The following is a 25376-nucleotide window of genomic DNA, read 5'->3' on the forward strand; positions in this document are numbered from 1 at the left end:
GCAGGGAAAAGACATACGGACAGATACAGCCAGCCAGGGAAAGAGACAGCTAGGCAGGGAAAGAGACAGACAGACTACATGCACATATACACACACAGCCCTACAACAGGCACATTTCCTTACACACACTGTACATTACCTCATCTTGCAGCTCTTGATCGGTGCAGAGCAGGAGGAGAGCAGACACTGGGAGCTGCATGGAGGCTGCAGCAGCTGAATAACAGGACCTGCTAGGTCACCAGTCATGTGATCAGGCAAGGTCCTTCATCTCAGCCTCCGGTCTGTCCTGCACCGATCATCACATAGATCAGTGCAGGAAGAGAGAGGGCAGCTCTCTATGAGCGCCCCGGGCCCACTCATTGCCCTGATGGCAGCCTCGTCTCCTGGGGCCCAGTGAGCAGAGGGATGAAAGGGGAGGGGCTTGGGCTGTCAGCAGCCCAACCCCCTCCTGGCTTCTGCGCACAGGGCCCCTACAGGAGTCATGATTGTAATACCCTGATGGCTGCCCCTGTGATGCCGGTGTGCTGCAGGGCGGGCGGATGACCCAGCAGCTTATACATGTTTCATGCGGATTATAATAGGGGCAATTTACTTTTCTGAGCATGGGCCCCCTGGAGCCTCGAGCCCCGGGCGGTAGCTCAGATTGCCCTCATTATAATCCGCCTATGGTCACAGAGGCCTACCCTCTTCCAAGGCTACTATTACCCATTGTATTTGTTCTGCTATCCTGGAAGCCTATCAGATAAAGGACTGGCTCACTCCACCTGTGCAGTGAGGGCCTGCTGGGTTGTCTGTCATCAGCCATCCATCCCGGAGCTCTGCAAATCTGCTACCTGGTCTTCTAATCATACCTTCTTCAAATTCACATAATTCACACCTACGCTTCATCAGATGCAAAAATCGGTAGAAAGGTCCTAGGAGGAGCAGTGCCTCAAGTTCACACATGATTGTGTTGCTTTATCCCCTTCTTGTTCTGCCCACCTTCGGGATGGTTTTGGGTGTCCCATGGTCTCCTCTGTCCCCCAATGAAATGATAAGAAAAAAGAAGATTTTGAGTACTCGCTGAAAAATCTTTCTTGCAGCTTTCACTGGGGGATCAATCTATGTTTAAATTTTTATTTCTTATACTGCTTTCTCGCAAACTTATTAGCTTGGTGCCTGTTGATGGGTGTAGCCTGGTGAGGAGGAGCTTTGTTCTCTTGCCTGGTGTAAGCCTCCTAGTGACAGCAGCATACACCCAGCAAAAGAGACATTTTACAGTGAGTGCCCAAAATCATCTTTTTTTTTTTTTGTTTTTTACACCTCAGAAGATCATTTCACATGATGAGTGAGCGTTCTGCTCCTTGGAATGCTCTTTCATGATGATCTTTTGGTGTAACTCCAGTTTTGGACATGGCTGCATGGAAGAAAGTCTTTCCCAATAACCATTACCTGTATTTTGTGATTATTCTCATTGCTCGATTTCTTCAGGACTTTCTATTGAACTACTCCATAATTTCCAATCTATTGTTCTTTAGGTTTTTGTGATTGAACCCACTGGCATGGAGTTTATACCTTGTCGGGTTGAGGCCAGACTGGGGAAGCATCTGGAGCTGCCTCTCCGGATATTTGGCCTCTTAAGTGGAGACGATGAAGTGGTAACACTGAGCGACTGCTCGCACTTTGACTTGGTTGTAGAAATGGAGACGTTGGGTATATTTAAAATACTGCCAGGTAAGTAGTCTTCAGTGTATGATATTGTAATAAAATATTCTAATTTGTCTTTATTTTATTACGTATTCTTATAGATTAAACTTCTCTTCCGTTTGTGTAAGGAAACTGTTGATAACAGACTGCGATGGCTCCTGTATAAATGGAAGCCAATATTTTACCTATAGATGTGAATTCCAGCACGTTACTATTAAGTTTATAACCTATTTTGAGAATATGCTGTAAATCTATCTATAAGATAGGAGTGCCCCCTTTTAATGTGGGATAATTTGAGCAGAACTAATATCATTCTACTCAGGTTAATGGTTGTCATTTTCTCTTTGGTTGTTAGGAAGACTCAAGCCTGGCATTGACTATTGTAGTGGCATTACCGTCCGAGCTGACACACCTGGATACACAACCATAATCGTCAGCTACACACATGGTCATGTGCATCTAAAGACTAAAATCATTGTGGTTGCCTACCCACCCCTGAAGGTAACCCCCCTTCCCCTCCCCCATTGTGGAGAACAGAAAGTACTTCCTATTTTTTTCCCTTTTACTTTACACCCAGCGACTTTTAAATGATTGTGTATTTTAGAATCTATTGTACTAATTAATAGATATAGGGAAAATGAGTGCACATTTTATTTCTTTGTCGCTCCATTGGGAGACCCAGACAATTGGGTGTATAGCTTCTGCCTCCGGAGGCCACACAAAGTATTACACTTTAAAAAGTGTAACCCCTCCCCTCTGCCTATACACCCTCCCGTGGATCACGGGCTCCTCAGTTTTATGCTTTGTGTGGAAGGAGGCACACATCCACTCATGCATTCTCATATTAGTTATGTCGGTTGGAAGAAAAGAGGGCCCCCACGGGGCCCCCGGCATGTTCCCTTCTCACCCCACTACGTCGGTGGTGTTATTAAGGTTGAGGTACCCATTGCGGGTACAAAGGCCGGAGCCTCATGCGTCTCCTTCACCATCCCTTAGCGGCTCTGGGAGAAGTGGGATCCTGAGCGGTCATCCATTTGCTGGGACCGTGCTCCCTCCGCAGCCCCTGTGGGAATCTGCCGGACCGGAGTCTATTCAACCTCAGGGACCGGGCCCTGCAACTCTAAGGTACTCTGTGTCCCCATTGGGGACTGTGCAGGAGCGCACCTTCTTCCCGGACGCTGCGGCAGCTGCTGAATTGAGAAGGCCGGCGGACTTCCGCGCCGACCGTGCCTGCTTGTCGGGCGCGGTCTCAAATTTAGTCCCCGGCTTCATCGCGGCCTAGTCGCAAAAATCACGCCCCCTGGCCTGCCTGTCAGGGGTAAGGGCGGGACTGCCGACCTGACGTCGGATGTGAGGGCTGGAGCATCCTGCATGTTTCCTCCCCCCTCACTGATCACTGTGGGGACCCCAGATTCCCGCACTTTCCTGGCGCCGCCCACGGCTCCACTCCTCCCCTGAGAGCTCCGGCAGCCATTTTTTGGGCATTCTGCCGGTGGAGGATTCTCAGGAACAGCTCTGCAGCTCCGGGGGACCTAAGGCAGGGAATCTGGAGGACACACACACTCCGCTTGTTAGCGGTCGGTAAGCCACACCGGTCACCCGGTGCTGGTCCCCCCCTAGGGTGCCGGAATAGATACGTATTTATATATATATTTCTGTTCGGTCGGGCTGTATACCCTTTTTTGCCCATATACCCTCAGTGATCATTCTCCTAGAAGACAACAGCATGTCGTCCACAAGGAGCAAAGCTGTTAAGGCACAGGGTTTTTTTGCGGCCTGTACCTCTTGTGGGGCTATGTTACCTGCGGGTTACACCTACCCTCACTGTGAGCAATGGTCGACCCCTGTTTCGCTTGCTCAGCCGGAGCCTCGGTCACTAGTGGGCCCCTCGGCTCATGTAGACCCCCCTGCTCCCCCTGTCCAGGCGGCAGGGACAGAGTTCGCCTCTTTTGCTGAGAAACTCTCTGAGTCACTTTCACAATCCATGGCTCAGTCTATGGACAAATGGTCTGCCAAGCTGCTAGAAGCTTTGCAGTCCAGACCGGTCCTTACACAGGCCCCGGCCCCTGTTGGATCGTCGCCTCCAGGCCCCTCTCGGTCCGCGCCGCAGCGCGCTCCCAGGTTGGGCCCTAGGTCCCACGCAGAGGACTCCTGCCCGGACCACAGTCCTAGACAGGCTAAGCGGGCTCGCTGGGAATCTTCCCCGACTTCTTCACGCTGCTCTGGTTCCCAGCTTGAGGACTCTCTGGAGGACGAGGCAGACGTCGCAGCTCAGGGCTCTGACCCTGACGTCGCCCTTAACCTTGATACACCTGAGGGGGACGCATTAGTGAATGATCTTATCTCGTCCATCAACCAGGTGTTGGATCTCTCTCCCCCGCCTCCTACTGTAGAGGAGTCAGCGTCTCAGCAGGAGAAACACCAGTTTCGGTTCCCCAAACGTACACGTAGTGCGTTTTTCGATCACTCTAACTTCAGAGACGCTGTCCAGAAGCCCAGAGCGGTTCCGGACAAGCGCTTTACTAAGCGCCTCACTGACACGCGTTACCCCTTCCCCTCTGAAGTCGTTAAGGGTTGGGCTCAATGTCCCAAGGTGGATCCTCCAGTCTCTAGATTGGCGGCTAGATCTGTGGTATCGGTTGCAGATGGCTCATCGCTAAAGGATGCCACTGACAGGCAGATAGAGCTCCTGGTGAAGTCCATCTATGAGGCCACGGGCGCGTCTTTTGCCCCGGCCTTTGCAGCCGTGTGGGCACTCCAAGCTATCTCAGCTTGTCTGGCTGAGATTAATGCGGTCACACGTAATTCTGCTCCGCAAGTTGCGTCTTTGACTTCTCAAGCGTCAGCTTTTTCTTCCTACGCCATGAACGCAGTCCTAGACTCTGCTAGCCGTACAGCTGTGGCATCCGCTAACTCTGTGGCAGTCTGCAGGGCCATGTGGCTGCGCGAATGGAAGGCAGACTCTGCCTCCAAGAGGTTCTTAACCGATTTGCCGTTTTCTGGCGAACGCTTGTTTGGCGAACGATTGGATGAGATTATTAAGGAATCCAAGGGAAAGGACTCCTCCTTACCCCAGTCCAAACCTAAGAGACCTCAGCAACGGAATACATCCCGGGCGTAGAAAACTGGGAAGCAGATTTTCTCAGTCGTCAGGGCATGGATGCGGGGGAATGGTCTCTGCACCCAGAAGTGTTTCGAGAGATCTGTCGCCGCTGGGGAACGCCGGACGTCGATCTCATGGCGTCACGGCACAACAACAAAGTCCCGGCCTTCATGGCACGGTCTCAGGATCACAGAGCTCTGGCGGCGGACGCGTTAGTTCAGAATTGGTCGCAGTTTCGACTGCCTTATGTGTTTCCTCCTCTGGCGATGCTGCCCAGAGCGTTACGCAAGATCAGGTCCAACTGGCGTCGCGCCATTCTCGTCGCTCCAGACTGGCCGAGGCGGTCGTGGTACCCGAATCTGTGGCATCTCACGGTGGGTCAACCGTGGGCGCTTCCAGACCACCCAGACTTGCTGTCACAAGGGCCATTTTTCCATCTGAATTCTGTGGCCCTCAACCTGACTGTGTGGCCATTGAGTCCTGGCTCCTAGCGTCTTCAGGGTTATCTCAGGATGTCATTGCCACCATGAGACAGGCCAGGAAGCCAACGTCCGCCAAGATCTATTACAGGTCTTGGCAAATCTTCTTATCCTGGTGCTCTGATAACGGTTTTCCTCCATGGCCGTTTGCCTTACCCACTTTTCTTTCATTCCTTCAATCCGGAATGGACAAGGGTTTGTCACTCGGCTCTCTCAAGGGCCAAGTATCGGCGCTCTCCGTATTTTTTCAAAAGCGCCTAGCCAGGCTTCCGCAGGTCCGCACGTTCCTGCAGGGAGTTTGCCACATAGTCCCACCTTACAAGCGTCCGCTGGAACCCTGGGATCTTAACAGGGTGCTAACGGCTCTTCAGAAACCACCTTTCGAGCCGCTGCGGTATGTCTCTTTATCACGTCTTTCGCAAAAGGTGGCCTTTCTAGTGGCAGTTACATCACTCCGGAGAGTGTCTGAGCTTGCAGCGCTGTCATGCAAAGCCCCCTTCCTGGTGTTTCACCAGGATAAGGTGGTTCTGCGTCCGGTCCCGGAATTTCTCCCTAAGGTGGTATCTCCTTTTCATCTCAAGAAGGATATCTCCTTGCCTTCATTTTGCCCTAATCCAATTCACCAATGTGAAAAGGATTTGCACTCTTTGGATCTGGTGAGAGCACTCCGGCTCTACGTGTCTCGCACTGCGCCCCTGCGCCGTTCAGATGCGCTCTTTGTCCTTGTCGCTGGCCAGCGTAAGGGTTCGCAGGCTTCCAAGTCAACCTTGGCTCGGTGGATCAAGGAACCGATTCTCGAAGCCTACCGTTCTTCTGGGCTTCCGCTTCCTTCAGGGCTGAAAGCCCATTCTACCAGAGCCGTGGGTGCGTCCTGGGCATTGCGGCACCGGGCTACGGCTCAGCAAGTGTGTCAGGCAGCTACGTGGTCTAGTCTGCACACTTTCACGAAACACTATCAAGTGCATACCTATGCTTCGGCAGACGCCAGTCTAGGTAGGCGAGTCCTTCAGGCGGCGGTTGCCCACCTGTAAGAGGGGGCAGTTTTCGGCTCTTTTTATTGAGGTATTCTTTTACCCACCCAGGGACTGCTCTTGGACGTCCCAATTGTCTGGGTCTCCCAATGGAGCGACAAAGAAGAAGGGAATTTTGTTTACTTACCGTAAATTCCTTTTCTTCTAGCTCCTATTGGGAGACCCAGCACCCGCCCCTGTTCCCTTCGGGCTGGTTGTTCTTTTGTGTACACATGTTGTTCATGTTGAATTGTTCTTTTGGTTCATGGTTCAGTTCTCCGAACATCCTTCGGATTGAATTTACCCTAGACCAATTCAGAAGTTTTCTCCTTCCTGCTTTTGCACCAAAACTGAGGAGCCCGTGATCCACGGGAGGGTGTATAGGCAGAGGGGAGGGGTTACACTTTTTAAAGTGTAATACTTTGTGTGGCCTCCGGAGGCAGAAGTTATACACCCAATTGTCTGGGTCTCCCAATAGGAGCTAGAAGAAAAGGAATTTACGGTAAGTAAACAAAATTCCCTTCTTTTATGCACTAAATGGAGAAAAGTATTAGGACACGTGTCTTAATCATTGAGCTCGGATTTTGCATTCAGTCCCTGTGCCTCTGGTGTAAAATATCCGGCCTCATTGCCCCCCTGTTGTATAATTCATCTTCCCGCCATGCCGTCTGCCTTTACTAACGTGACAGAATAGCTGGTGTTGCAGAGCTTATGCACACCATCATGGCCGTGTAATTGGAGCGACCGGTATAAAAAGTGCCTTCATGACCTTTCTTCCTCCTGTATATTCCCCCATCACCTGGGAGTGATATTACTGAGAAGTGGAAGGAACCGAAGCAACTCAGGCACTAAGTGGAGACCACGTAAGGTTACAGACAGAAGGTAGAAAAGTCCCCGCTGCTCTGCTGACCCCAAAACTGCAGTCCAGTCCTCCTCTGTAACATCAGCACAAACACTGCGCCCACCGGGAGGTTCATGGCCGAGCAGCTGCAGCCGTACATCACCAAGCACAACGTGGAGCATCGGATGAAGGGTGTAAAGCCGCCACCACTGGACTGTGCAGGACATGTGTTTTTTGTAGTGAAGGATCACCCTTTTCTGTCTGACATCTGATGGACGAATCTGAGCCTGAGTTTGGTGATTGCCAGAAGAACGTTACCCGTCTGACTGCAATCAGCTGTAAATTTGGTGGGGGAGCGATAATGCTGTGGGATTGTTTTTCAGGGGTTGACCTCAGCACCTTTTTGTTCTAGTGAAAGAAATCTTAATACTGCAGCACAAGACATTGTGGACATTTGTAGCTTTACCTTTGTGGGACCAGTTTGGAGAAGGTCCTTTTCAAGATGACTGTGTCCAGTGTGCAAGGCAAAGTCCATAAAGGCATGATCGGGTGATTTTGGGGTGGAAGATCATGACCGGACACAAAGAATTATGATCTCAACGCCTTTCAACACCTTTGGTATGAAATGACATTATGACCCAGGCCTCTTCAGTAACATCTGCGTAAGACCTCACAAATGCTCCTCTGAATGAAGAAGCAAAAAATCCCAGAGAAACCTCCAAAATCTTGTGGAAATTGTTCCCAGAAGTGTGGAAGCTGTTATAGCTGCAAAGGCGGGCGACTCCTATATATTCAGTATGGGTGTAATGAGTATAATGCAATTGCCCATCTAGTGTATATGCGGTGGCTGTTTAGAGGATGTCACCAGTTTTAGGGCCTATAAGCTGCGGCCACCACCAGTGAGCTCTTATATACAGCATTCTAACATGCTGTATATAAGAGCCCAGGCCGCTGAGTAGAACGTAAAAATCACTTTAATACTTACCTAAAATGGTCGCTGCGGTGGAGTTAGGTCATATAGACATCTTCGTTCTCCGGTGCTGGTGCCTCTTCTTTCGGCCATCTTCGTCCTCCATCTTCTGAAGCTGGGGTGCATGGCGCGTCCTACGTCATCCACACTGGCCGGCATTGACGTCCTGCGCAGGCACATTTTGATCTGCCCTGAGCAGGGCAGATCAAAGTATTGTAGTGCGCCTGCACAGGACTGGCGAGTGTGGATGACGTAGGATGAGTCATGCACCCCGTCTTCAGAACAACGACAAAGATGTACGAAAGACGAGGTGCTGGCACCGGAAAACGGAGACGCCCATATGACCCAACTCCACCACAGCGACCGTTTTAGGTGAGTATAAAGTGATTTTTTATGTTCCACACAGCGGCGTGGGCTCTTATATACAGCATGTTAGGATGCTGTATATAAGAGCCCACTGGTGGTGGCTGCAGCTTATAGGCCCAAAAACTTGTGACAGGTTCTCTTTAATATTTTCACAGACCTAATGTATAAATATAGTCGTGTATCATTCCTCAGCTAGGAGGTAGATGTGAGGCATCATTTATGTCCCATGGGGAGGGCACATTTTAGAAATTGTTAGGCCTAAACGGTTTTCAATGCAGTCATCGTCTCGGTATATTTTTTCGGTTGCAAATTAACCTGTTTTTTTTTTCTATCGCTTCATTGGGAGACGCAGTTAATCATGGGCTTAGGCGGCATTACACTTATAGGGGAACTCCAGGAAATGTAATAAAAATAACTAAAATAAAGTACATTTAAATATTACAAATTTGACTAAATACTGTTTATTTAGCAAAAAGTTATTTTACTTAGTGTGAGAATTTGATGTGTATTGTAGATTTTATATAGAAACTGTCAGGAATAAAAACGCATCCACAATTGTAAAATATGTATGTTCCTGTAATAGTGTGGGTTTTTTTGTTTTTGTTTTTTTTTTTTTTTAGACCATTGATCCGCCATCAGTAGCACTAATTACATTAGGTTCCTCAAAGGACATGCTCTTTGAAGGGGGGCCCAAGCCGTGGGTTGTTGAGCCTCTGAAATTCTTCAGGAATTTGTCGGCAGAAGATGAGTACCGCGTCGGTCTGCTTGTTCTTGACACCGCGTTGACTCGTAACCATTTCCAGCATTGGATTAGAGCGGTTTGCAGAGACCTTGGGGAGCAGGTAATGTTTGTCTACCTGGCTGTATCTGCCCACTGAGCATACATGTCCTTTTGAGCATACATGTCCTTTTGAGCATACATGTCCTTTTGAGCATACATGTCCTTTTGAGCATACATGTCCTTTTGAGCATACATGTCCTTTTGAGCATACATGTCCTTTTGAGCATACTTGTCCTTTTGAGCATACTTGTCCTTTTGAGCATACTTGTCCTTTTGAGCATACATGTCCTTTTGAGCATACTTGTCCTTTTGTGCATACTTGTCCTTTTGTGCATACATGGCCTTTTGAGCATACATGTCTTTTTGAGCATACATGTCCTTTTGAGCATACATGGCCTTTTGAGCATACATGTCCTTTTGATCATACTTGTCCTTTTGAGCATACATGGCCTTTTGAGCATACATGGCCTTTTGAGCATGCATGGCCTTTTGAGCATACATGTCCTTTTGAGCATACATGGCCTTTTGAGCATACATGGCCTTTTGATCATACTTGTCCTTTTGAGCATACTTGTCCTTTTGAGCATACATGTCCTTTTGAGCATACATGGCCTTTTGAGCATACTTGTCCTTTTGAGCATACTTGTCCTTTTGAGCATACTTTTCCGTTGTTTTATGGTATGAATTTAACTTCTCCGGTGATTCTCACTACGTGTATGTCTGCTGGACCATTATATAAGGAATACCATTCCTTTTATCATTTGTATTGTGTGTGTGATGCATGCATCTCTACAGTATATCGCTCTCCATACATGTAGCATTGTAATTCAGCGTGCGTGATCCTTCCTTTAGGAGGCAAGAGCCACTTAAACACATTAGATGGTTCTGCAGGCATTTAACCTAATATGTATGGACACTTTTTAGACCCCAATCATTAGACAATTCAGGTATTTACTTAGACTTTTCTTTTTTTGATAGATAATTTCACTGTCCATTGGAAACCAGCCGACAGGGACAAACCCGTTTCCAGCAGTTGAGGGCGTTAACGTGAAGCTTGCCTGTGTTCCCCCGTCACGATTTACGGTGAATCCGGTGTACATACATTCTCACATGGACCTCATCTGCCCCCTGATGCAGCAAGACAAGCAAGTGGTACGTGATTTTTTTTTTCTTTGTTATATAAAACCGTGAAGAAAGTGACAAGGTTTGTGCAAAATATAATCTCTTGTGGCAAGTATTTCTATTTCATTGATTGTATATGAATTGGAGTTTCACTTGCCGATGGTGATAAGGCGTCGAACGGGAGTGGACCCACTGGACCACAGGTGGGACCCAGGCTTTACCTGTCTTGGGAGGGGCTTGATTAAGCGCCTACCGGGTAGACGCCAGGTTCCACTTCCAGGTCAGTGTCTAAAACAGCTGACCCCCAGGACAGGGATGGGCTCATGTACGGACAGGTCTCAGGTGCTGACAGGTGCAGCTGGGACGGCTGCGGCAGACAGGTACGGAGGGTATGGCAGGGATCGGCAGAGTCTCTAGTACTAACACGTGCAGCCGGGGCGGGTCAGGCAGAAAGGACAGGAAAAGCAGACGGTTACTGAGGGCACAGCCAGGATAAGGTGACAGGTACGGGATGGTGGACACAGGTACCGGACAGTAGGCATCAGGACCTGACAATAGCTAGCTAGATGGACATGCACTAACTGACCATGTTGCTCTGGCCTCGCCTAGTTTTGAGCGTGCTGTAAGTGCTTAGTGCCCCTCAGCCATAGGCTGAGAGGCACTTCCGGGAATAGGTTCACCGGCACTTTAGGAAAGCGTGTGGGTACCTTAAGCGCACTCCCAGGGGACTTGTGAGGTGTGTACAGGCCCTGGGAGCAGGAGGAAGGAGACTTACATGTGGAAGACTTCAGAGAGGCCTGGCAGGGCGGTGCAGTCCGGCCACAGCAGTGAGCGAGTCAAGAGTCTCTGCTAGGGAGGAGCAGTGCAGGGACATCGGCGCTACAATTGTAGAGCTCTTGTAAAAACAATAATTATTATTTGTAATTGTAAACTTGTCTAGATTACAGGCCACCTCTCCAGTCTACCAGAAGTGGCCATTCTCATAGGCATGGAATGTGCACTTACAAGCTCTAAATTGAAGAGCTTGTAAGTGCTGCTCTGAAGCTGACCAGATTGCTGTATTCCTCTGTTTTCAGTGTCTGATGCTGTCCGAGCCCAAGTTGCTTTTTGTAGAGAGTGGACATTTCAGGCTAGTGGCACAACCATGTTTCTTGTCCAACCTGTCAATCTTAAGCCACTCTCCTGAAAAGAAGCAAGGTGGGAGGCAGAGGAAAAGTGCGTCTCTGAACAAAAAACAACAAATAACCCCTTTTTAATACCTCAAATTTGGAAAAATATAACCTTTATGTTACAAAATAGATGCATGTTTTTGTCTGTATGAACCAAGTATAAAGATAAAGCAGCAACTTAAATTAATCTTTATCTTCTGCAGCCAAAAGGTGTGTCCTGCACTCACACATAGCCCACAAAGTATGGAAAGAAGAAGAAATGGAGCTTGCAAGGCTGTTCGTATAAAATATCAAAAACTTTATTATACAAATTTCTTATTATATTAAAATGGTTTCAGTCAATATAGAAAACGTACATATGCGGTGCTAATAGAGAAAAAGGTGAATTACCACACATAAGTGGGGGAGCAAAAGTGATAAACACCCCAAATAGACATAAATTACTAGCAGGGGCAAAGGGTCATAAGTAATTATAAGTGGCTGGCTGATAAATATGGCATCTCTATCCTGGCAGGAAACGTAATTTTATGTAGCCAAATCAGCATAAATCCCTAGGGCAGGGCAGAGATTCCAAAAATCAGACTAATCATGAAAAAAGTCACAAAAAATGACTAACAAGTATGGCGTCTCCACCTTGACCGGACACATGAAGTTGTGTAGCCAAATCGGCATAGGTCCGTTTAAACAAGGCAGGGGTCACCCAATAACAAGCCAGTCACATGAAAAGGACCCTAAGAACCCATCACTTACACATAAGAAGGGGGGGTGAACACCAGAGCGTCCCACGACAGTGCAAAGAGCCTTCCTACGCGCGTTTCGCACGGATTACATCTGCTGGCTTCATCAGGGAAGGTGATAGAGAGCTGGGAGCTGTGTCCCGCCCTCTGATCTCCGTGGCCCGTGCGCGCTGCTCGCCTTCCTTGCCCGCCCCTTGGCCGTCCTTGCTGGGTGGGGGTGGCCTTGGAGCACGTGTGTTTGTGCTCCGGGCTCCCTCTCCCATTGGACGGCTGAGGGGCGTGCGATGTTGGGCGCGCGGTGCGCGTGTGCGTCAGCGGGGATCCGATTGGCTGGGACACATTTTCCAGGTCCTGGTCTACCCAATGGAGTCATGTGACTTCCTATTTAAGGTCCTTGAACGGCAATTGCCGTACACCTTCCCTGATGAAGCCAGCAGATGTAATCCGTGCGAAACGCGCGTAGGAAGGCTCTTTGCACTGTCGTGGGACGCTCTGGTGTTCACCCCCCCTTCTTAACTATGTGTAAGTGATGGGTTCTTAGGGTCCTTTTCATGTGACTGGCTTGTTATTGGGTGACCCCTGCCTTGTTTAAACGGACCTATGCCGATTTGGCTACACAACTTCATGTGTCCGGTCAAGGTGGAGACGCCATACTTGTTAGTCATTTTTTGTGACTTTTTTCATGATTAGTCTGATTTTTGGAATCTCTGCCCTGCCCTAGGGATTTATGCTGATTTGGCTACATAAAATTACGTTTCCTGCCAGGATAGAGATGCCATATTTATCAGCCAGCCACTTATAATTACTTATGACCCTTTGCCCCTGCTAGTAATTTATGTCTATTTGGGGTGTTTATCACTTTTGCTCCCCCACTTATGTGTGGTAATTCACCTTTTTCTCTATTAGCACCGCATATGTACGTTTTCTATATTGACTGAAACCATTTTAATATAATAAGAAATTTGTATAATAAAGTTTTTGATATTTTATACGAACAGCCTTGCAAGCTCCATTTCTTCTTCTTTCCATGCTTATGTGCCATATGGAGTGGCGTTGATTTTGATGCGAGATGTGCCTTGGTTCAATGTTTTTGTGTCTTATAGCCCACAAAGTGTTGTCCTTAACCCTAGAACGCGCAACCATAGAAATCTACCATAGAAAACAAGTAACCTAGCAGGCCTGCGAGGCCCCAGGTATGCCTTCTAGGGTTAAAGAAGGTGGAGGCGTCTTATCTTTATAGGCATTGCACTTAACAGTACGTCTGCGAGACACGTTCTGTTAAAAGCAGTTTAACCTGGGGGGTTGGGAGGTGAATCTACCCCTATACAATTTCCCCCAGGTCAATAAAAATGTACATTGAAATCCTCACGCTCACCTTAAGGCTATTTGCGCACGCTGCATTTTTTTGACGCTGCATTTTTGTGCGTTTTTGGCCGCTAAAAATGTACAAAAAATGCATAAAAATGCCCCCGCCACAAAAAAACGCAAAAAACGCACCGGTAAAAACGCATGCGTTTTTGATCTATGCGTTTTTCTGCATTTTTCCAATGCATTGCAAGGGGGAAAAATGCAGGAAAAAATTGACATGTCCATTTTTTTTTTTTTTTTTTTTTAAAGCTATAAAGATGCAAAAAAAAGTTGTGTGCGGACAGCAAAAATGAAAACTCTTAGACTTTGCTGTGGAAGCAAAGTCATGCAGTTTTGACCCAAAAAATGCGCAAAAACGCAGCGAAAAAAGCACTGTGCGCACATAGCTTAAAGGGTGCTTTATATGCTGCCACATCGCTAGCGATGTTGCGAGCGATAACACCCGCCCCCTTCGTTCGTGCGACATTTGGTGATCGCTGCCGTAGCGAACAATATCGCTATGGCAGCGTCACACGCACATAGCTGTGCAGCGACGTCGCTGTGACCGCTGAACAATCCCTCCTTCAAGGGGGGAGGTGCGTTCGGCGTCACAGCGGCACACTAAACGGCCATCCAATAGAAGCGGAGGGGCGGAGATGAGTGGCCGGAACATGCTGCCCACCTCCTTCCTTCCTCATTGCCGGTTGGACACAGGTAGGATGATGTTCGTCGTTCCTGCGGTGTCACACATAGCGATGTGTGCTGCCGCAGGAACGATGAACAACCAGTGGCATGCACCACCAACGATATTATGAAAAGGAGCGACGTGTCAACGATCCACGATTTTTGATGTTTTTGCGATCGTTAATCGTCGCTCCTAGGGTTTAGACACTGCGATGTCGCAAATGACGCTGGATGAGCGTCACTAACGACGTGACCCCGAAGATATATCGTTAGCGATGTTGCAACGTGTAAAGTACCCTTTACTGTATTTGAGAGAAGAAAGACAGGGCAATTTCCATTCCCACAAAGGTTGTCATATTAAAAAATGCTGACAAAGTCCTTACCTTTCTTTTAAGAAATCCTTGTGTGCATTCTGCAGATCTCTTTAAAATATTCTGGAAATGACTCTCACGTGCAGCCAGGCCGGACTCTGTGGCTTTCCTGGCCTCGCGCTATTCCTGCCTGCCTCCTGTCACTGACTGGCATGTCATTCTCTGTGACCTCCAGCGAGATGGCTCACCATTGCCTGGGGCGGCACATGCACCCCCTGTCACAGTGCCATTAGGGTATTACTGCGCCATGGTCCGTCCCAGGCAATGATGGCACTGACAGACCTCGCAGATCACAGAGAGGAGAATGCCGTGCATTACTGTCACGCGGCGGACGCAGAATATGGAGGGAGGGCGGGCGGGAGACCGCAGAGTATTTGCAGAAGGTTTCAACTATGGATTTCTCTAAAACTGTAACACCGATTTCTTGGGGGGGAAAGGAATGGATTTAATCAGCATTAAAGTGACCTGTATATAGATGTTATTAGTGTGCGGTATAAAAACTGTATGACGGCTTCCCTCTTTTGTGTTTTTGTGTTTTTTTTTTCTCTGAAGCGTTCTTCACAGCCTTGTTATTGGACAGCACCTGGTTTGGAGAGGTTTTCTTCAGGATCTGCTTCAAAAAAGGGACCTATAAACTTTCATTTATTAGCCATTTTTTAAATTGCCTTAAGGAAAAGCAAAAGCTGCCCCTCATATCAACAGCAAAGTGACTTTTCCATAGAAATAAATTGGAGGAATTAAACAGAATGTGTCATCAGGTTTTTGCTACCTCTTCTGAGAGCAGCATATGTAGAGGCAGAGACCCTGAATCCAACAATGTATCACTTAGATTACTGGGTGTAGTCATTCTCACACAATGAGAATTTTTAGCTTTGGCCATCTAGCAGAGCTGAGTGAGCTTCCCCATCCACACTAGGCTCTCTGACAGTGAGGTGTCAAGCTCTATAATGTACAATCAGAGGAGGCGGCATGCCGGACTGCCTGTGACCTTGTAGTCCAAGCAATGAGAAGTCCTGCTGGTTAAACAAACATGGCAATAAACAAGATTGGACTCTGACAAGACCTGCATCCCTGAATTCTATGGTTTAACTCTTGCAGCATGCTGTCTTCAGCTTCCATAGCAGAAACCTGCTGACAGATTACCTTATCTGCTTAAAAAACAAACTGTGTGCACATACTGTAAAGGCCCCGTCACACTAAGCAACATCGCTGCTGATGGACAACTTTTGTGACGTAGCAGCGATATTGCTAGTGATGTTGCTGTGTGTGACATCCAGCAACAACCTGGCCCCTGCTGTGAGGTCGCTGGTTGTTGCTGAATGGCCTGGACCATTTTTTAGTTGTTGCTGTCCCGCTGTGAAGCGCACATCGCTGTGTGTGACAGCGACAGAGCAACAACTAAATGTGCAGGCAGCAGGAGCCGGCTTCTTCGGACACTGGTAACCACGGTAAACATCGGGTAACCAAGAAGCCCTGTCCTTGGTTACCCGATATTTACCTTCGTTACCAGCCTCCACCGCTCTCACTCTCAGTGCCGGCTCCTGCTCCTTGCACGTGTAGCAGAGTACACATCGGGTAATTAACCCGATGTGTACTGTAGCTAGGAGAGCAAGGAGCCAGTGCTAAGCAGTGTGTGCTGCTCCCTGCTCTGTGCACATGTAGCTGCAGCACACATCGGGTAATTAACCCGATGTGTGCTGTAACTAGGAGAGCAGGGAGCCAGCGCTAAGCGGTGTGCGCTGCTCCCTGCTCTCTGCACGTGTAGCTGCGTGCGCTGGTAACCAAGGTAAATATCGGCTTGGTTACCCGATATTTACCTTAGTTACCAAGCGCAGCATCGCTTCAGTGCGTTGCTGCTGGCTGGGGGCTGGTCACTGGTGAGATCTGCCTGTGTGACAGCTCACCAGCAACCCGTGTAGCGATGCTCCAGTGATCCCTGCCAGGTCAGGTTGCTGGTGGGATCGCTGGAGCGTCTGACTGTGTGACCTCTCACCAGCAACCTCCTAGCAACTTACCAGCGATCCCTATCAGGTTGTATCGTTGTTGAGATCGCTGGTAAGTTGTTTAGTGTGACTGGGCCTTAACTTTCCTAGATGCAGTTATGAAAAAGCGAAGAATTACACTTATACTAAAATGTTCTGCCGCTCGATGGCCACAATGGGGGCTGTTGGTGTGGATATAAAATATATTTATTTTTATGTAAATTTATTTTCTGCTCTGTTGAATGATTCTTCAAACCAAGCCCAGCATCTTATTCAGCACGGCACGGATGGAAAACTGAACAAGCATTATATTATCCGTTCTTAATGTCTCCTCATAGACTTCAATGGATGAGTCTGATCCACACAACAGATGAGAATATAACATGCTCGGAGCCTCACAGACCGGGTGTACGGGATGTTTGAGAATGAATGAAACGCTCTGTGCCCGAGTGCATGTGTGAATGCAGCCTCAATGCTCCTCAGAATAATGCCCAATTGTATTAAATTAGACTTTTACATAGATTTAGATATGTATGGCAAATAGCAGGTCGTCTCTAACCTCTTTCCAATCGGGGGTGTTTTGGCCCTTGTTATCAAGAATAAAATCTAACAGGTTGGAATGTTGCATTACATTTTTTTATTTATAGTAGATCTTTTCTATTTTGCAGATCTTCTATAGTGATGGAGAAATGCTAAACAAATTACATTTTTTTTTTCATCACCTAGAAAAATAAGTTGCCAAATTTTATTTTTAGTATGAGCCCCATCATTGGCTGAAATGCGGTGGACAAACAAATCCCTATAGGGTCTTAACCAAATATAAAGGGAAATACCGTGTTGGTAATGCGCTCACCTTGTGAGGTTGTGGCACCTACAACCAGCAGTAACGGTAAAAAAACAGCTGCCACGAGCCCAGAGGCTGCAGCCGTATGTAGGAGAAACCCGAGGATTATAACTGCGCTGCTGTAGATAAAAGAAGGTCCAGATCGCTGGATTGTAGATGAAGGGGCTTTATCCATCACCTTCCGAAGTGATAGCCCGACCGAATTAAGTGCATTTCTTGGTGAAGAAGTCGGGTTATCACTTTGGAAGGCGTTGAATAAAGCACCTTCATCTACAATCCAGTGATCTGGACCTGCTCGGTTCTAATCCATGGGTTTCGCCATCATTGGCTGGTCATGTGATTGAGATTTGGGATGGGTATGATGCCAGGATTTTTAATTAAAGCAGTTATATGAAAGATTTCCAATTTTTTTTGTTTATTTATTATTTATTTATTTATTTTAAATAATGCGACTTTATTCCCTATTGGTATTTCCTAAATGTATCCTGTCCACAAGTACACATTACATTTCGGCACAATTTATTTTGCCGTAGATTCCAGTTTCCAACTATCGTGATCAGTTACTGCAGTTGTCGGCCTATGATCACCAGGGAAGAAAGTTTGACAACTTTTCCTCATTGTCTGTGGAGTGGGATTCCTCTAAGGTGGTGTTAGCCAACTTTGATCCCTTTAAACCCATGGAATACAGCCAGAAAGAAGATGGAAGTGGTCAGAGGAAGATGCACGGTATTCCATCCATTCCGGCTTTCTTTGTGACTGATCTGTAGCCAGGACACATGAGATCTCATTCACTGTCATTGTTCTAGGTCTGAACACTATTCATGTTCATCAAGTGTCAGGGACAGCAGTTATTACCGCCAAAGCGAATAATTACCAGGAATCTCATCTCAAAGCCGCCAACACCAGAACCCTGGTAAGTTACAAAAGCTTTTGTAGTCTGTGCTTGTTTTTGCTGCTGATGAATGATCTAATTGTTCAGTGCAATGCAGATGATGGTTTACAGCACAATGTGCAATCAGACATGCTTGTGCAAGGGTTTTAATTTAACCCCTTCACGCACCTTGACATAAGTGTACAACCACCACACTCTGGTGTGTGTGTATATACTGCTGGCTAAGGAATACAGGTTTCTCTCACTGCCATACTGGTCCTATAAAGTTCAGCTTATGCATATACCTGGGTTTTATAAGAGAAAGTCAATTTAAAGGGGTTGTCCACCACTTTTACATTGATGGCCTATCCTTAGAATAGGCTATAAATGTCTGATCGGCCAGAGTCTGACACCGCGCACCCCACCGATCAGCTGTCTTCGGTCTCAGTGGCGGCAACAGGAGGTCAGAAATGCTCAGTTGCGGTGCTGCTCCGTCTTCTGATAGTGGCCGTGGCCGGGTACTGCACATCTGCCTCCTATTGATTAGAATGAGAAGCGGATGTGCAATACCCAGCCGCAGCCACTATCAGAAGACGAAGCAGCGCTGGAGCTGAGCATTTGCCCCTGCCTGCTGCCGCCGCCGGGACCCACTGATCGGTGAGGGTGCGGGGTGTCGGACCCCGACTGATCAGACATTGATGGCCTATCGTAAGGATAGGCCATCATTGTAAAAGTAGTGGACAACCCCTTTAACTATATTTCTTTATCGTTCCTTTGGGAGACCCATACCATGGGTGTTTAGCTTCTGCCTCCGGAGGACACACAAAGTATTACACTTAAAAGTGTAGCTCCTCCCTCTGAGCTTATACACCCCCTGATGAGCAGACCCAGCCAGTTTATCGCTTTGTGTTCAGGAGGCATACATCCACACATGCATTCTCATCTGATTTGTTTGATTTTTGGAAAGAGTTTGAAAAAAAGCGGGTCCATGTCTGGACTCCCGGCATGTCCCTTCTCACCCCACTGTGTCGGCGGTGTTGTTAAGGTTGATTTCCAAGGCTGGAGCCTTACATGCTGCGCTCCTTCACCATCCCTCCTGGGCTCTGGCTTGAAGTGGGAGCCAGCACGGTCTCCATGCTTGGCAGGAGGCTGGTCTCCATCCGCAGCCCTTCAGGACCCTGCTGGACCGGAGCACTCATCCCCAGGGGCCTGACCCTGCGTCTCGGCAGCTAAGTACCTGAGACGTTTATTTATGGGGGTCCCTGTGCCTTATTGTTTGGGGAGAGTGTGTTTGCTGTGTTTACTGACATTTCCGGCGGGTTCTCTAGGTGTCGCACGAGAACCGCGCCGATGGTGCCTGCTTGTCTGCCTCGCTGCTCTAATTTAGGCCCCGCCTTCGCCGGAGGCCTAGTTTCTATTCACTGCCCTCGCATGTCATTCATGCAGAGGGACAGGCTCGGCTCCGCCCGGCGGCCGTTCTCACAGGGGAGGGACACTCCCCACTGCTGTGCGTGTCTCCTCCCCTGTAGGTTTCTATGGCCCTCCAGAGCAAGTCCCGCCCCCTCTCCTCGCTCCGGCGGCCATTTCCTCAGAGATTCACTCAGCGCTGGTCTGCGCTCTGCATCCCTGCTGGGTGCTGTGTTTGGAGGTCCGGGCTTTGGGATCTGGAGGGCACACAACACCGCTTCAGCGGTCTGGTAAGCCACAACGTCTGGTTGTGGACCTCTGTATATACTCTCTGGGGGTCATTCTCTGACAGAGCCCCCACTCCAGCAGCATGTCTCACACGAGGAGCAAGGCTCCAAAGCTTTATTCAGTATGCACTGCATGTAAGCTTCTGCTGCCTGAACCGAGCACCTATCCACATTGTGATGCCTGCTCTAACTTGGCGGTGCCACAGCCTGGAGTCTCACCCCCAGTGGTCTCTCAGGCTGCTCCTGCTCCTGTGGCTGAACCCCCGGCTTGGGTAGAATCCTTTTCTAGGTCTCTCTCCCAGTCTTTTGCTGAGTCCATGGGACTTTTGTCCAGGACTTTGCTGACTATGCATCAGCCCCCTTCACAGGGTGCCTCTGCTGCTAGGGGTCTCTCAGGACCGGAGCTCACAGAGGATTCATCATCAGGGCCCAGACCCCGTCCTCCTAAGAAGAGACGCAGGGTTCCCTCTCCTTCCTCGTCCCGCGGCTCTGATTCAGGAGCTGACTCGCAGGATGAGGAGGATGCCTTTACTGGGGGCTCGGAGGCTAACTCCATGTACCCCATTGATCTGTCCGAAACTGACTCAGATGTTAGTGACTTGATTGCTTCCATTAATTCTGTACTGGATCTCAATCCGCCAGTATCAGAGGAGCAACCCTCTCTGGCAGAAAAGCACCAGTTTACCTCGCCTAAGAGAGCAAAGAGTGTGTTCTTTAACCACTCCAGTTTTCAAGCCGCTGTGACCAAGCCCAGGGCCTGTCCTGACAAACGCTTCCCAAAGCGTGGTTCTGATGACCGTTTTCCCTTTCCACCAGAGGTGGTCAAGGAGTGGGCTCATTCCCCAAAGGTAGACCCCCCCGGTGTCTAGGCTCTCATCCCGGACCGTTGTGTCGGTGGCTGATGGCACCTCCCTTAAGGATTCCACTGACCGCCAGATTGACCTTCTGGCCAAATCCGTATATGAAGCGGCGGGGGCTTCATTCTCCCCGACTTTTGCAGCAGTGTGGGCTCTCAAAGCCATCTCTGCTTCTCTAGAGGAGATGCATTCCCTCGCCAGGGAATCCATGCCCGAAATGGTTCCCTTAACTTCTCAAGCTTCAGCTTTTTCATCCTATGCTATGTCTGCCATGCTGGAGGCTTCTCACCGCACTGCGGTGGCTTCGGCTAATTCCCTCGCTATCCGCAGGATCTTGTGGCTTCGAGAGTGGAAGGCAGATGATTCTTCAAAGAAGTACCTTGCTGGGCTCCCTTTTGCTGGGTCCCGGCTGTTCGGAGAACAGCTGGATGAAATTATTAAGGAAGCTACTGGCCGGAAGAGTACTTCCATGCCACAAACCAAAACCAGGAAACCTGTCCAGGGTAGGAATCAGTCGAGGTTTCGTTCCTTTCGTTCCTCCAACTGGTCGTCCTCTAAGCCCTCGGCCTCGTCCACTAACTCGGCCAAGGACCAGAAATCCAACTGGCGCCCAAAAGCGCGTCCACAAAAGACCGCAGGAGGTGCTGCCGCTAAGGCAGCCTCCTCGTGACTATCTGTCCGCGCCAGCAACGTCCTTAGTCGGTGGCAGGCTCTCCCACTTTGGCGACGCGTGGTTTCAACACGTCTCCGATCAGTGGGTGTGGGATATCATCTCCCACGGCTACAGGATAGAATTCCCTTCCAGCCCGCCAAACAGATTTTTTCTCTCAACTCCCCCCTGCTCCAAGGCCGCCGCCTTCTCACAGGCCGTGGCATCCTTGCAGGCCAACGGAATAATTGTACCGGTTCCCGCCCGGGAACGGTTCAGAGGTTTCTACTCAAATCTCTTCCTAGTCCCCAAAAAGGACGGTACCTTCCGGCCCATCCTGGATCTCAAGCTTCTCAACAAGCATGTTCAGGTGCGGCACTTTCGCATGGAGTCTCTGCGATCAGTCATTGCCTCAATGACCCAAGGAGATTTCCTGGCGTCCATCGACATCAGAGATGCCTATCTGCATGTGCCAATTGCAGTTTCACACCAGCGTTGGCTACGCTTTGCAATCGGAGAAGATCATTTCCAATTCGTGGCTCTCCCCTTCGGGTTGGCCACAGCTCCTCGGGTATTCACCAAGGTCATGGCAGCAGTGATTGCGGTCCTGCACCTCCAGGGGTTGGCAGTGATTCCTTACCTGGACGACCTTCTAGTCAAGGCTTCATCCAGCGTGGACTGTCAGTGGAGTGTCTCGCTCACTCTCGCCAATCTAGCCCAATTCGGGTGGCTTGTCAATCCTCCCAAATCCACTCTGACTCCGACCCAGAGTCTCACGTACCTAGGGATGCAGTTCGAGACTTTGCCGGCACTTGTGAAGTTGCCCTTAGTCAAACAGCAATCCCTTCAACTGGCGGTGCGCTCTCTGCAGAAGCCCCGCCATTATTCCCTCAGGCGCCTGATGCAGGTGCTGGGTCCTATGGTGGCGTCAATGGAGGCTGTTCCCTTTGCCCAGTTCCATCTGCGTCCCCTGCAGCTGGACATTCTCCGCTGTTGGGACAAGCGGCCTTCCTCCTTACACAGGTTAGTGGCTCTGTCACCACAGACCAGGAGTTCTCTTCAGTGGTGGCTTCGGCCCCTCTCCCTGTCCCAGGGGCGCTCCTTCCTGGCTCCGTCCTTGGTGATTCTCACCACGGATGCCAGTCTATCCGGCTGGGGAGCGGTATATCTCCACCACAGAGCTCAGGGCACTTGGACTCCGGCCGAGTCAGCCCTTTCAATCAATGTGCTGGAAACCAGAGCCGTGTTTCTAGCTCTCCTAGCCTTTCACCACCTGTTGGCGGGCAGGCACATTCGAGTCCAATCGGACAACGCGACAGCGGTTGCCTACATCAATCACCAAGGCGGGACACGCAGCCGCCTGGCAATGTTGGAGGTACAGCGCATCCTTCAATGGGCGGAGGACTCCAAGTCCACCATATCCGCAGTCCACATCCCAGGCGTGGAAAACTGGGAGGCAGATTATCTCAGCCGTCAAACCGTGGACGGTGGCGAGTGGTCCCTGCACCCGGCAGTGTTTCAGTCAATCTGCCGCAAATGGGGCACTCCGGACGTGGACCTAATGGCATCCCGTCACAACAACAAAGTTCCTGTTTACGTGGCTCGCTCCCACGATCCTCAGGCATTCGCCGCGGACGCTCTGGTTCAAGACTGGTCCCAGTTTCGTCTGTCCTACGTGTTTCCCCCTCTAGCTCTCTTGCCCAGAGTTCTGCGCAAGATCAGATTGGAGGGCCGTCGAGTCATCCTCATTGCACCGGACTGGCCCAGGCGAGCTTGGTATCCAGACCTGCTCCATCTGTCCATAGAGATGCCGTGGCATCTCCCGGACCGTCCAGACCTACTCTCGCAAGGTCCGTTTTTCCGCCCGAATTCTGCGGCTCTCAAATTGACGGCGTGGCTCTTGAGTCCTGGATTTTGACGGCTTCTGGTATTCCTCCTGAAGTCATCTCCACTATGACTCGGGCCCGTAAGTCTTCCTCCGCTAAGATCTATCACAGGACTTGGAAAATTTTCCTGTCCTGGTGTCGCTCTGCCGGCCATCCTCCTTGGCCATTCTCCTTGCCGATCCTTCTGTCTTTTCTATAGTCCGGTCTGCAGCTAGGACTGTCCCTCAACTCTCTCAAGGGACAAGTCTCAGCTCTGTCAGTTCTGTTCCAGCGGCGTCTCGCTCGGCTGGCTCAGGTTCGCACCTTCATGCAAGACGCGTCTCACATTATTCCGCCTTACCGGCGCCCCTTGGATCCCTGGGACCTTAACTTGGTTCTCACGGTTTTGCAGAAACCCCCCTTTGAGCCTCTTAGGGAGGTTTCTTTGTTTCGTCTTTCACAGAAAGTGGCCTTTCTGGTGGCCATAACTTCCCTCAGGAGAGTCTCTGATTTGGCTGCGCTCTCATCGAAGTCACCTTTTTTGGTTTTTCATAAAGACAAGGTGGTTCTCCGTCCGACTCCGGACTTTCTTCCTAAGGTGGTCTCTCCTTTCCACCTTAACCAGGACATTACCCTACCTTCCTTTTGTCCGGCTCCTGTTCATCGCTTTGAAAAAGCGTTGCATACTCTGAATCTGGTGCGTGCTCTCCGGATCTATGTGTCTCGCACCGCTACTCTTAGGCGGTGCACTTCTCTTTTTGTGCTAACCACAGGCCGGCGCAAGGGCCTCTCTGCTTCTAAGCCGACCTTAGCCCGTTGGATTAGGTTGACCATTTCGGACGCCTACCAGTGTACTCGGGTGCCTCCCCCGCCGGGGATCAAGGCACACTCGACCAGAGCTGTCGGTGCCTCTTGGGCTTTCAGGCACCAGGCTATGGCTCAACAAGTCTCAGGCTGCCACTTGGACTAGCCTGCATACCTTTTCAAAGCACTACCAAGTGCATGCTCATGCTTCGGCAGATGCGAGCTTGGGCAGACGCATCCTTCAGGCGGCTGTCGCCCATTTGTGAAGTTAGGTTCTGCCTACTTCTTAGTTTTCTGTTTTTTCCCACCCATGGACTGCTTTGAGACGTCCCAATGTCTGGGTCTCCCAAAGGAACGATAAAGAAAAAGAGAATTTTGTTTACTTACCGTAAATTCTTATTCTTATAGTTCCGTATTGGGAGACCCAGCTCCCTCCCTGTTGCCTGTTGGCAATTTCTTGTTCCTCGTGTTATCACCGGCTGTTGTCGTTGACAGAGTCTCCGGTTGTTCCGGCTTTTGCTCTGTTTTACTTGTGGGTGGCTATTCTCCTTCAGCTTTTGCACTAAACTGGCTGGGTCTGCTCACCAGGGGGTGTATAAGGTCAGAGGGAGGAGCTACACTTTTAAGTGTAGTACTTTGTGTGTTCTCCGGAGGCAGAAGCTAAACACCCATGGTCTGGGTCTCCCAATACGGAACTATAAGAAAAAGAATTTACGGTAAGTAACAAAATTCTCTTTTTTGCAATTATGTAACATCACAGTATATAGTATAAGCAATCAAGTGATCATAGGTTGAAGTAATCTAGAGTAAGTAAATGCCCCCCAAAAATAAAATCACCTCTTATTTTAATTTAAATTAATAAAAACCGTATTTGGTATAGTGCTCTTTAAAACGCTAAGGCGGCTTTCACACTACGTTTTTTTAACATCCGGAATGTTTTTTAACGCAAAAACGGATCCAGTGCAAATGCGTTTTCATTTCAATGCGTTTGCAATGGACTCGCGTCAACATGCGTTCACCTGCGTTTGCGTGCGTTATAGTGAGGATCCAGCGACTTGCAGTTTTTTAACTTATTTCAAAAACGCTACTTGTAGCGTTTTTGAGCTGCGTCCAAATACTGCAAATTGCTGGATCCTGACTAAAC

At 49.2% G+C, this 25376-nt stretch overlaps 1 protein-coding gene across 1 annotated transcript in view; it reads left to right on the forward strand.

The window, feature by feature from the left end:
* Window positions 1-25376, forward strand: part of NUP210 (nucleoporin 210) — a 315482-nt gene that overhangs the window by 120712 nt on the left and 169394 nt on the right. The window contains exons 13-18 of the mRNA XM_075321239.1: window positions 1518-1713; window positions 2042-2187; window positions 9076-9297; window positions 10215-10388; window positions 18026-18218; window positions 18299-18405. Coding sequence (XP_075177354.1) covers window positions 1518-1713; window positions 2042-2187; window positions 9076-9297; window positions 10215-10388; window positions 18026-18218; window positions 18299-18405 — 1038 coding nt within the window. The remainder of the gene's footprint in view (window positions 1-1517; window positions 1714-2041; window positions 2188-9075; window positions 9298-10214; window positions 10389-18025; window positions 18219-18298; window positions 18406-25376) is intronic.

The sequence above is a fragment of the Anomaloglossus baeobatrachus genome, chromosome 8, assembly GCF_048569485.1.
Source record: "Anomaloglossus baeobatrachus isolate aAnoBae1 chromosome 8, aAnoBae1.hap1, whole genome shotgun sequence".
Taxonomy (NCBI): Eukaryota; Metazoa; Chordata; class Amphibia; order Anura; family Aromobatidae; genus Anomaloglossus; species Anomaloglossus baeobatrachus.